Source organism: Dipodomys ordii, unplaced genomic scaffold (genome assembly GCF_000151885.1).
Source record: "Dipodomys ordii isolate 6190 unplaced genomic scaffold, Dord_2.0 Scaffold54, whole genome shotgun sequence".
NCBI lineage: Eukaryota > Metazoa > Chordata > Mammalia > Rodentia > Heteromyidae > Dipodomys > Dipodomys ordii.
Genome location: NW_012267270.1, coordinates 4,122,904 through 4,135,130, shown reverse-complemented (window position 1 = coordinate 4,135,130; position 12,227 = coordinate 4,122,904). Strand labels below are relative to the sequence as shown.

The window sequence follows — 12,227 nt, the reverse complement described above, 5'->3', positions numbered from 1 at the left end:
GGCGCCCCCCGGGCCGCCGCCAGGCGCGGGGGCCATGGCGTTCACCTTCGCCGCGTTCTGCTACATGCTCACCCTGGTGCTGTGCGCCTCCCTCATCTTCTTTGTCATCTGGCACGTAAGGCTGGGCTCGGGCTGGGGGCGGGGTGGGGGACCGGGGGGGGGGGCCCATGGGGCAGGAGCGGGCCGGGCCGAGGGGTCTCAGAGCCCGGGGATACTTGGAGCCTCCACCCCGCCATCCCCTACCCGTGGCCTTTTGTTCGCCCCCATTCACACCCCCTGTAGTCGGCTTCCTTTGCCGGGCCCCCCTTCCTTCCCCGCCCCCGCCTGTCTGTGGGTATGTCAATAGGTCCCTGAACCCCCACTTCTGCCCCATTCAGTCGTGGGGTGCAAGGTGGAATTCTGGAATTATTGCTCCTTCTCTTGCTCTCCCCAATCCAGCCGCCCCCGTCTGTCGGTCGGGCTGTCTGTCTGTCTGCTGCCAACCCCCCCCCCCTTTGTGGGTTTTTCCAGCCAGAGTGATGGTGCCGGTTGCTATAGCAACTGCATCTGTTTACAGGACCCGCACATCTCAGAGCCATTAACCCTTTCCCTGTCCAGCCCCCTTCCTGACCAAGCAAGGAAGGGCTCTAAAGCACCATCAGAAACCTGGACCCCATGTGCTTGCTCACTTTGGATACAACCCCCAGGTTTCCTCTCCACTTTGCAGCTTCCCTCCCGCTCCTGCCCCCACATCCTCTTTGTCTTGAGCATCCCCTCCCCCCCCAGGTCTGCCCTCACCCTAGCCTAGCCTCACACCTGCTTTGGAATGCCCCTGGCTCGCGCCTCCTCCTGGGTACTCCCCTGCTAGAGGGTTCCTTTCCCTCCTCAGCCCTCTCCTCAAAAGCCTCTTCCTGCCCCCCTTCACCGCACTATGGAGAAGTACCGGCCTTCTTTGGGGGACAGCTCTCCTCTCCCCTCTGAGGCTGCTGCCCCACCAGATGCCCTCCAGGCCTCTGTGCCGCTGCTGTCACCCGCTGTGCACACCTGCACTCACCTCTGATCCTCCACGCCCTTTGGAGGGGCCTCCTACCTAGCTCCAAGCTCTCTCCCTGTCCCCCTTCCTTCCTTGCTTCCTTCCTTGCTTCCTTCCTTGCTTCCTTCCTTCCTTCCTTCCTTCCTTCCTTCCTTCCTTCCATCTCCTCGCCTTCCTCTTTCCTTCTCTCTGTACTTCTCTCTTTTCCCGGAACTTGCTCCCTCTGCTCTTTGCGTCTCCAGAACTCTCCCCATGTCTCTCTTTGCTAGTCCCCCGTTCTCTTTAACCAGAATGGGATTCCTTTCGCTCTGCTGCACCCCTACTGTGTGCTGCGGAGCAAGCCCCTGCAGGCACCTCCAAATGGTACACCCCATCTTCAGCCCCGTCATTCCCTGCCATGCTTCTCTCTGGGTCTTATTTCTTCCCCTTGCTTGTCTTTCCCTTCTCCCTTCCCCACAGTTTCGCGCTGAGCTCTCCGCATCCTGGGCCTGGGACAGACCTGCAGGGTGGGAGCAGGAAGGCTTCTATCATAGGAATGAAAGGAACTTGGGGGGGGGGGCAGCACAGGTCAGACAACACAGGCCAAGCGGCTCCTGGAATTCCAGAAGCAGCCTTCAACATACAGTTTTCTGAGGGGGAGTCCCTGGCGTCGGGGTTCTCAAAGAAGCCCTCCATTAAACATAGCTGTATGGACATAGGCTCTGGGTGGCAGCAGGAATCAAGGAGTCATAAGAAAGGGACTCAGCCCCGTGGATTGCCAGGCTAAGCAGAAGGCCTATGCTTTGGAGTAACACCTGTGTTCATTCAGCAACTACGGGGCACCTACTATGTGTGTGAGGGCCTGTGGAGGGCCTACTACGTGAGGCATTGGGCTTGCTCAGCCTTCTTTGGCCAGGTGATCTTAGCAAGGCATTGTTACCAAGCTTGCTTCTTCACCCAAGGGGCTTACAGACAGTGATTTCCAGAGTGAGTCGGCTTGGGGGGGGGGGTAGGGATAAGAGATGTGATCCTTCCCTTCAAGGATGGGGGGGGGCAGTGCACATGTCCCATCCCAAACCTGAGTCTAGACCCCACTGGTCGCTAGGCAACCCTGGTAGTGAATGATGCGTGTCAGCTGTCACTGTGGGGGATTGTTTGTTCGGGGGGGGGGGCGCTGAGTCAGCGCCAGGCAGCCTGGGGGGTGGGAGGCCCGACACCCGCTGCATGCTGGTGGTGCCAGCGCACGCTGGTGGTGCCAGCTCGGGGGCAGACAGACGGCACCCTTCCGCTCCCTGCTGGACCCTGTTGCTGTGCCTAGCAGGCAGGCAGCTGCCCAGATCAATGAGGAGTTGGGGGAGGGGCTCCAGATGGCCCCAGCTCCCTCCAGGAAGCCCATGTTCTTTCCCTCTGAGCCGTCTGGGGTCCGGGATGCTTGGGGGTGGGGGACCTGCTGCCTCATCCTACGGCTGGAGCTGAAGGGGGGGACCCCAGCAGGCTCCTCTTCTATTCCACCTCCTCCAGGTCATTTGCTAGCTCCTCCCCTGCCCTTGTTCAACCCTTTCATTGGCCCCTCAAACACCTGCTTCTTCAGGGACCCCCCACCTGTGAGGACACTGTCCTCCAGACACGCACAATGGGGGCACCTTGGGCGCCTCTGCCTTCACCTCTCTACCAAGTATGCCCCTTTGGAGCCTGGCTTGAGAGTTCTAGACCACATCTGCTACCGCCCTCCTCACTCAACCACCATAAACTCCTCCCCGGACTCTCCTGCAGTCCTCCACTATGCTAGCCTGAGTATGACAAAGCAGTTAGTACTCCTAACTGAGGGCTACAATCCTGCTTACCACTAAGTGTGCGGCCTCTATCTCAGCTTGCTCATCTGCAAAACAGAAATGAAAATAACCTAGGCGCCCGTGGCTCACACCTGTAATTCTAGCTACTTCTGGAGGCTGGGATCTGAAAATCATGGTTCAAAGCCAGTCCAGACAGGAAATTCCATGAAACTCGTCTCTAATTAACCAGCAAAAGGCCAAAAATGGAGCTGAAACTCAAGTGGTAGAGCACCGGCCTTAAGGTGAAAAAGTTACGGGACAGCATCTAGGCCTCGAGCTCGAGCCCCAGTACTGGCACAGGCACACACGCACAAAAGAAATGAAAATAACACTAGCAATTAAGTCCTTAGGTTGTTGCAAGCATCCATGAACTTCATAAAGCCCACTGGGTGGATGTCTTCCTTTGTTTGCCACCTTAGAACAGGCTAAGACTTGACCTAACAAACCCTGCTTTGCTGTCTCACAGCTCTCAATGGTTCCCCATTATTATTTTTGTCAGCATGGGGCTTGAACTCAGGGCCTGGGTGCTGTGCTGTCCCCTGAGCTCTTTTTTGCTCAAGGCTAGCTAGAGCTCTACCACTATGAGTCACAGCTCCACATCCAGTTCTCTGGGAGTTAATTAGAGGTAAGAGTTTCATGAACTTTTCCTGCCCAGGCTGGCTTTGATCCATGATCCTCAAATCTCAGCCTCCTGAGTAGTTAAGATTACAGGCATGAGCTACCAGTGCTCGGCTTCCCATTACTTTTGTGTTAAGGTCTAAGCACTGGGTCTGCTGGTATTGCCACCCCACCTTGAGTTGTCTTTCCCAGTCTCCTCACACCCAAACTCCATGAACACACAGCTTCCTGAATGTTCTTTCAATCCTTGCGCCTTTGTATCTGCTGTTCCTACTGCTTAATTTTCTTCCATTGTTCACCAAACACCTACTCAAAGTCAGTTTGAACCCTTCCACCCCGGAAAGGGGTCTGCCTGTACCCCACAGCCCCGATCACCTGGAATGTAGTTCTGAGTTCTCCTCCCCCAATCCTGACAGGAAATATGTCCCCAGCCTCTAGGGAGGTAAGTCTCCAGTACTCAGCACAGGGCCCAGTGGAGAGGAGATCGTGTCTTGGGCTGTGTAGGAAATTAATAGAGCAGGCATGGTCCAAAACTAGGCAGTAGGACGCTAAGGTTCCATTCTAGACCGTTGAGTGACCTTGGCCCAGGCTCTGCCCCTCCCTGGGCTTCATTTTTTCCACTTTGCAACAAGCTCCATTTGACCGCACATATAAAGGACTGGTGCTGGAAGCCATCAGCTCCCCCTCCCACCCTGATGGGTATGCACCCCTTCCCCAGATCATAGCCTTTGATGAGCTGCGGACCGACTTCAAGAACCCCATCGACCAGGGGAACCCAGCGCGGGCAGTAAGTGATACATGTGCTGTGCAGAGGTGTGTCCGTCCGTCTGTCTTTCCATCTGTGGCGGGAAGGGTGGGAATGGGGTTGAGGAAGGCAGGGGGGTGGTTTGCCATGTGGGGGTCTGATGGCCCAGCCCCTTACCCTCTGTCCCCGCCCCCAGTAAACACCTGGCTCGGGCTCTGGGCTTGGGTTCCTCCTGGTGGGGCGGCCGTTGCCATGGAGACGCGGGTGAAGGCCCCTCCATGGCGACGGTCGCCATGGGGACAGCGCGGCTGCTTCCCTGCAGAGAGTGCTCTGGCGCCCCCTGGCGGCTACGTGGGGGCGGTGGCGGTGCCCAGCGCCTGGTCCTCCGCCACTCCCATCATGGCCCTTTCCTTCCCCCACAGCGCGAGCGTTTAAAAAACATCGAACGCATCTGCTGCCTCCTGAGGAAGGTCAGTGTGAGGGAGGGGGGCAAGAGGCTCCCAGCCCGCACCGCCCCACGCCGTGGACCACAGCCTCTTCTTTGGGGACTGTTTGATCCACCCTGCCACCGGGGAGGTCTTTCAGTCCTGAGTTCCTGCTGGGCTGGTTACTGCCCCCACCCCCAAAATCCCAGTTCTCCCCTGCTATTGAAGCCTTGGTCTGCCCCGGCCCCTGACCGCTGACGTCCCCCCTCATTTCCCCCAGCTGGTGGTCCCAGAATACTCCATCCATGGCCTCTTCTGTCTGATGTTTCTGTGTGCAGCAGAGTGGGTGACCCTAGGCCTCAACATCCCCCTCCTCTTCTACCACCTCTGGAGGTGAGGGCAGCAGATGCTTGGGGAGACAGACGGAGGTGGGGGGCAGGATGAAGGCCAGGCCGCAGAGGCCTGTGGGCACTCAGGCCTTCTCCCCGCCCTCCAGGTACTTCCACCGTCCCGCGGATGGCTCTGAGGTCATGTATGACGCGGTCTCCATCATGAATGCTGACATCCTCAACTACTGCCAGAAGGAGTCCTGGTGCAAACTCGCCTTCTACCTGCTCTCCTTCTTCTATTACCTGTACAGGTGAGGCTCCAGCCTCCAGCCAGGCCAAGGGTGTCTCAATCCCTGGAGGACTGAGGACGGCCAGGGTGTGGGTGGGAGGCTGGCCTCGCTTGCGGGCTCAGGCTCACTGCCTTGTCTTTCCACAGTATGGTTTATACGTTGGTGAGTTTCTAAGGGGGAAGCCGGCCAGGGAGCGAGCCCAGAACGGACCGGACGCCTGTGCACCCCCAGCCCTGCCCTTGGCCACAGAGGCCTCAGCCCCGGGGACTGAGGGGCACTGGTGCCTCCAGCTTCCCCATCCCCCAAACTGCTGCTGCGGGGACCCCCCCGCCTTCAGATCCTTTCCCCTCAGACTAGGGCCAGGCGGAGCTCTAAACAGGGGCAGGGGCTTCTCTGCCAGCCCTCATTCAGGCATGGCAGTCAGTCCTGGAAGGAGTGGGACTTCCGGCCTTGTTCATTTCAGGGGATACTTGGGCTCTGCCACCAAAGCTGAGCTTGACCCTGGAAATTCTGGGCTGCCCCTACCTATCAACCCCTCCCCTGAGGTTCTCCCTACAGGTGGGGGAGCATCTGCACTGGGAATGAGCAGGCTCAACAGGGGGCAGCCCCACCCCTAGTCTGCCCTCCCCCCCCAGGCTCTCTCTAGCTCCTTGTCTCTACTTGCCCCAACCCCAACCCACCCTGTCTCTTGGACCCATTTTCTATGTTGCCTGGAGGAGTCCGGCACCCCTTCCCCGGCCATTTGTGACAAAATATGAATAAACTACTGCAAACACATGGGCCTAGCTCTGTGGGGGGCAGCTGGACAAAAATGTAGGTGAGACAGGAGACTGTGGAGGGAAGAGCCCAAGCTAAATCCCTAGCATAGCCGCCCTGTCTTCCCAGGTTGCCTTATAAGTTGGCAAGTCTCTGAGGAGGAAGCTGGCCGCAACAGGGCTCAGAACAGGCTGTGAAATGCTTCTATTTGGCTTTTTTTTTTTTTTCCTGTTGGTTGTGGGGCTTGAACTCTGGGCCTGGGCGCTGTCCCTCAGCTCTTCAGCTCAAGGCTAGTGTTCTACTACTTGAGCCACAGCGCCACTTTTGTTTTTTTGGCGATGAGTCTCATGGCCTTTCCTGCCTGGGCTGGCTTTGAACCGAGATCCTAAGATACTGAGTAGCTAGGATTGTAGGCGTGAGCCACCAGCGCCCTGCTCCATTTGCCTTTCAAGGCAATATCAAGGTCACCATCTCCAGGAAGTCCTCCCCACGCCCACTTTCCTCCTAGATGCCTCCAAACCAGATGCTCTGAGCAATGCACAGCCTCAGAGGTGTCTCCAAACCCCCGCCCCAGGCCCCAGGAAAAAGCGTCCAAACAAGTCAAGGAAACCAAATCCAAATCTTCAATGTATAGAAAAATCAGTGCTATCTGGGGCCAAGGGTCACCGGACCAATTGGAAAGTCAGCCAGTATATGATGAGGGGCTGAAAGGCTGCGGCTCCCAGTGTCAGGTAGAGTTGGAGACGTTGCCGAGGGGCTGGGCCCCCCATGTCATCAGAGCCCAGGGCTGCTGTCCGCAAGGAGCGCACCTAGAAGAAAGGAGCTCTGAGGCTGGGGGGGTGGGGGTGGGGGAGGGGGAGGGAGGCCTTGTCCAGTTCCGCCCCCGGTGAGGTGGGAGGGGCAGCCCAGACTCACGATGAAGTACATGAGCGCCGAGGAGGTCCAGGCCAGGGCCACATAGTAGCCATCACTGCCAAACAGCAGCCCCGTGAGCACGCTAAGGATCATTCTGTGAGAGGAGGGTCAGGCTGGTGAGCCCGGGGCCCAGGCCTGAGGACACCCCCGCCTTCCGGGGTCTGGGGCCAGCCTCCATGCCACCCATGGCCATGGCCCTTTTCTCCCTAGCTGTCCCCAGAGGCACAAAGCCAGGACTCAACCCCAGAACAGCGATTTCTCCTCAGGGGACTGTCAAACATGCACAATCTCCCGAAGGTCACAGAGACTGCTGGAAACAACCAACCCTCTAACAGTAGCGCTAGAGGCTGAGGTGGGAGGTGGCGGGGGCAGAGAGGCTGCAGGAGAGCAGGGCCTGCCCCCGTACCCACAAGCACTCACCCCACATATTTGTACCCACTGTAGGCCAGCAGGTGGAAGGTGCTCAGGTCGCTGCGCACAGTGGCCAGGTAGAGGCCCAGGAGCAAGGCCAGCACCTCCATCACCATCCACACCAGTGCTGTGCTGGCAAACAGGCCCAGCACCTCGGGTGAGAACCTGTGGTGGTGAAGGACAGGTCAGAGCCAGCCATCCCGAGGCCGGGGAGGGTGAGCGGCCAGGCAGCAGGGTGAACGGGAGCTTGCCCAAAAGCAGGAGGGAGTGGACAGGGAGGTACTGACCTTTTCTGAATGCCCAGTGCCATTCCAGCCAGCAGTACATAGGTGATGAAGGCCATTGCTGCCAAGTCACAGGGAGATAATCAGCCTGGCTTCCCCTTGCCAGGCAATCAGGGCCACTGACACCCCAGCTACCCCTGGACTTCCCTCCCCGCATAGCTCCAACATAGGCCTAACTTCTACACTCTGCTCCCAAGGGCCTTGCCTGGGATATACGAACCCTATCTGTCCTCTCTGACTACATGCCACCTGATCCATTGTCCAAGACTACTAGCTGCCTCAACCCACCCCGCCCTCTGCCCCTGTGCTAGGAACCTTATCAGAGCTTCCTGCTGGGTCTCAGAAACTGCACCATGAGCCAAGGCCATTGCTCATCCTACACAGGAACCAACCTGATTGCTAACAAGACTAGACAAAAACAAAAAAGAAAGTTCAGTGGACAAGCCAGAGTCCAGAACTCTGGAGATGATGTCTCCGAAGCCAGCAACTCTAAATCTGACCACACTGGCTATGGTGAACTCCAAGTTTAAGTAGTACCAGTGGGAGCTGGACCGCAGCAGGGATTTAATCCCTCCACCCCCCCACCCACACACATGTCACACACCTGTGAAACAGACTGATGCATCTACCAGAGGGCACAGTGTTTAAAATGTGGCTTAGTGGCAGAGTGCTTGCCTAGCCTAAATGAAACCCTGGGTTCGATTCCTCAGTATCACATACACAGGAAAAGCCAGAAGTGGTTCTGTGGCTCAAGTGGTACAGTACTAGCCTTGAGCAAAAGAAGCTCAGGGACAGTGCCCAGGCCCTGAGTTCAAGCCCCAGGACTGGCCAAAAAAAAAAAAAGAGGAAGTTGACTCTGCCACCTGTTAGCTATGTTAGTGAAGTCTCAGACTTGGCTTCAACATACAGCATGGGAAAGCCAGGACCATCCTCACACAGTGGCTACAAAGGGCTCATGAATGAATGATGGAAGAACCTGGGCAGACCACCCTCCCTGAGGCTGGAGAGAGGTGCCACAGCAGTAGGGTGTGGGGGTGCCAAAGCAGGCCTCACAAGACAGACCCTAACAAGGCCAGCAGTTCCTGAGTTAGGACACCCATCCCCTCCCTGTGATTCCAACCTTAATGAAGTGCAGGAACCAACCTAAAATGCCCCAGCTGCAGAGGTAGCAAGGTAAAGAGGGACTTGGCCCAAATAAGATCACAAAAGAATGATGTAGGGACAGTGAAGGTACATTCAGGAAGTGCTTTCCTTTATTGGGCATTTGGTCGGCCTGCTGTCTAACAACCAGTGCACATGAAAAGCACCAGGTCTATTTGGATCCACCATGGAGTCTCTTCCTGATCATGCCTCAAGGCAAAGGTCCCCTCCCAACAACCACCTCCCTCAATGTCCCCATCCCAGACCGGGGACTCACTAGGAATATAGAGGTCAGGGGCATTGAGGTCTTGCCGCGGAGGCAGAGGCATGTCTCGACTGTACTGCACTTCCCAGTTCTGGCAGTAGCAGAGGTGGCCAGGTTGGCAGGAACAGAGGAGGGAAAAAGGAGAGAAAACAGGCTGAGGTCTGGGTCCTAGCATATGAGTGGGAAAAGGGACAAGGGAGACCTGTCAGCTCACCTCACCTGACAGGAAGCTCACCTGGTGTGTGTAAGGGAAGACCAGCAGCCCTAGCTTCTTGGCCACATAGGCTGTGTCCACGGCGAAAAAATACTTGAGTTTGTTCACAGACACAAAACGGTGCAGCTGGAAGGGAAAAGAGGAGGCTGGGGGCAAGCTGCATGCACAGTGTCAAGATACTCCTCTAGGTGCTCCCTCCCTGAGGGCTAACTGGAGAATCAGGTGGAATTCCCTGATACCCCAGCCCTAGCCAGAAATCCTGCCACCCTTTCCCTGGGGGCAGACCACACCTCCTTGTGCACCATGTCCTTCCCATGGGATGCAATGGAACTGCCGTAAGCCACAGCCATGTTAGCCATTGGATCCCCGAGCAAGTGGTTGACATTGAACGCCACATCGGCTCTTGGGGCTGGATATCCCCCTAGCTGGTTGGAATAACCACCACTTGTGTCATCAAAGAGAGGAGGAGGATCTGGAGCTGTTCGGGCTCTGTGCTTGGAACCTGTGAATGTAGAGGTATCAAGGTAATGACAGAAATACCCAACAACCGCACAAACCACTTCTTTTCCTGGAAAAGCAGCTATGCATAGGTTCTGGGCCTACCAAACGATCAGTGAAGGAAAGCCAGGCTGGAAGAGGGGCAATCTTCTTTCCATAAATCCTTTATGATATGCAGACAAAAGAAGGGCTGCCTATCTGGGGTTCCTGGATGGCCTCTCAAGGGGGACTGATCTCTAAGCCGAACTGTGGAGAGTGAGTAGTTCGCTAAGTGGAAATAATTAGAAATGTGTCCCTGCTTAAACAAGGGTAAGAAAGACGACAGCTGGCTACTGGAGGCCTTGAGCAGGGTCTGGGTCGCGACAGGGGGAAAGGCAGCTCTGGAGATGAGACCCGTTCGTGCCCAGGTTAGACACGGAGATCCCAGCTGTCAATCTCGGTTCTGGTCAGGAAGGGCGAAGTCCGAGACGCGTGGCAGCTTCGCGGGGCCAGAGCCCGAGTGACAACCCCGCCCTGGACAGCGGTCACGGTCACCCCTCTCCAGCCGGGTGAGAGAACCGCGCCGCCGACTCGGGTCCCCCAGGCCGGGCCGCACCCCGTCCACCCCGCACCTCACGCACCGTGGGCTCCGTAACCCGAGTGATAAGCCATGGTCGCGACGCCCACTCTCCCCAAGAGCCGCTGCGCTGCCTCGTGAGTGCAAATACTAGTCAGACGGCCGCTCCTCTCCCCGCGCACGGATCGAAGTTACCGGGCAGCCCGACACGTCCCCCGGCTGGCCGGTTGTGGCCGCCATGTCCGCGACGTCATCCTCTGCCGCCTGCCATTGGCTTTCCCGCGGCAACGGTTCAGCCTTTCCCTCTTCTAATTGGCTAATGGCGAGCTCTCGCCAACGCGGATTCGACAGTCGTAACTTCCGGAAGGCGAAGAGGCGGAGCTATTCAAACTGATCTCTGATTGGATGAGGAATGTGCTAATTCGAGGCAGGGGCAGCTGATAGGTGGGACGGTGTTGGGAGTTATTTCCGTGTCTGCGCAGTGGGCCACTTGACTCTCGCCCTGCCACGACTACAGCAAAAGGAAGACTCGGCGAGAGAACTGAGAGCTGCAGAGGGAGCCAGGCTCGGCGCTCCGGTCGTGGGATGTCCTTCAAGAGGAGTGGGGCGTTCAGGCTGTCCAATCCGCGCTTTCGGGGCTCCTGGCCCTTCCTCTCTCTCTCTCTCTCTCTCTCCTCCCATTTCCTCTCTCGTCTCCCATTTCACCCAATCCTGGAGCGGAGTCGCGGCCCACCAGGGACCCCTAGTGGGAGGCGGTCCGGGCCGTGACCGCGCGGCCCCGAGTTCTCCGAACGCTGACTCCGCCCCCCGCCTCTCCCTCCTGGCGAAGCGGGTGCTGTCCGCTTTTTCGGGTGCTGAAAATGTCCAGTATCCGCCTACGTCCTGCAGACCCGCGCGCGGGGCCCGTGCGGGAGGCACTGGGGTCGCGATACTGGCCAGCGCGTGCAGACCCAGAAGATCCCGAGTGCTGAGTGGTATACATGGGGCAGGATCTTGCACCGTGGCTTTCCTGTCGACTCTCTGGCGGTCCAGCCGTTTTAGAGCCTGATGCATCTCCTGAAACGGCAGCGGTCACTAACTGCTGCGTCACCGCTGGTCCAGTGATCTTCCCGAAACGAAGCCCCCAGCCTCACTCCTAATCCCAGGCTTCCTTTTTCTCCATCCAGGTTCTAGTCAGAACCATCTCTCACCTTCCACCCTACCCCCCAGAATCTGTCTTCAAGGCTCCCTCGCAAAGACCTTCAGGCGCACTTTACGTCTTCACAGGCCTCTCAGAGACCACGTACTTCAACTGATCGTCCTGTTCCCCAGGTCCTTCCTGCTTCCTATTCCTCACACTTTGAGCACATGACCCGACCACTGTGCCTTTGAGAGGTCCCTCTGCTTGGAATGACCTCCCCCTCATAGTCACTATTCTAAAGCTAGACCTACTGGTCTCAGGTCAAGTCTGTAATCCTAGCTACTCAGAAGGCTGAGATTTGAGGATTATGGTTCAAAGCCAGCCCAAATAGGAAAGTCTCTTATCTCCAAAGATAAGAAAGACTTAGCTCCAATTAAAGAACAAAAAGCCAGAAATGGAGCTGTGGCTTCAGTGGTAGCACTTGCCTTGAGCAGAAAAGGCTAAGGGACAGGACCCATGCCCTGAGCCCCAGTTCTAGCACAAAATAAATTTTTGCTTATAAGGAATTTTTTTGTTTTTAAAATAGTTACTATAAAGGTGATGTACACTCCCCCATCATATAAGCCCTGCTTTCACTGTATTTGATGTTGATATAATTTGTGGAGGGGAAGGGAAAAAAACAAATTGTTTAAATTGGATTACAGGTGGACCCATTACAACAATGAGATGTACAAGAAGTTATGTCAAGGGCTGGGAAGGTGGCTCAGTGGTAGAGCGCTTGCCTTGCATGCTCAAGGCCCTGGGTTCGATTCCTCAGTACCACATAAGCAAAAAGAAA

At 56.8% G+C, this 12,227-nt stretch overlaps 2 protein-coding genes across 4 annotated transcripts; one reads left to right on the top strand and one right to left on the bottom strand.

Annotated features, from left to right (window-relative positions):
- Cnih2 (cornichon family AMPA receptor auxiliary protein 2) lies at positions 1-6,011 on the top strand. 3 transcript variants are annotated; one of them, XM_013020981.1, is made up of 6 exons: positions 1-115; positions 4,160-4,254; positions 4,609-4,656; positions 4,892-5,004; positions 5,108-5,251; positions 5,377-6,007. In XM_013020981.1, exons 2-6 carry the CDS (start codon positions 4,240-4,242, stop codon positions 5,402-5,404), a joined length of 348 nt encoding a protein of 115 aa, XP_012876435.1. In that variant the 5' UTR covers positions 1-115; positions 4,160-4,239; the 3' UTR covers positions 5,405-6,007. The 3 variants fall into 3 exon arrangements, with proteins under 3 accessions (XP_012876435.1, XP_012876434.1, XP_012876433.1); XM_013020980.1 differs by having other exon boundaries at positions 7-115; positions 4,160-4,228; positions 5,377-6,011; XM_013020979.1 differs by having other exon boundaries at positions 35-115; positions 4,160-4,228; positions 4,609-4,712; positions 4,885-5,004; positions 5,377-5,431.
- A 575-nt stretch (positions 6,012-6,586) lies between these two features.
- On the bottom strand, positions 6,587-10,545 carry Yif1a (Yip1 interacting factor homolog A (S. cerevisiae)). The gene is made up of 8 exons (XM_013020932.1): positions 10,334-10,545; positions 9,506-9,717; positions 9,237-9,341; positions 9,014-9,092; positions 7,600-7,657; positions 7,322-7,477; positions 6,902-6,995; positions 6,587-6,795 (listed from the first exon to the last, which is right to left on the bottom strand). Exons 1-8 carry the CDS (start codon positions 10,362-10,364, stop codon positions 6,649-6,651), a joined length of 882 nt encoding a protein of 293 aa, XP_012876386.1. The 5' UTR covers positions 10,365-10,545; the 3' UTR covers positions 6,587-6,648.
- Between the last annotated feature and the right edge of the window lie 1,682 nt (positions 10,546-12,227).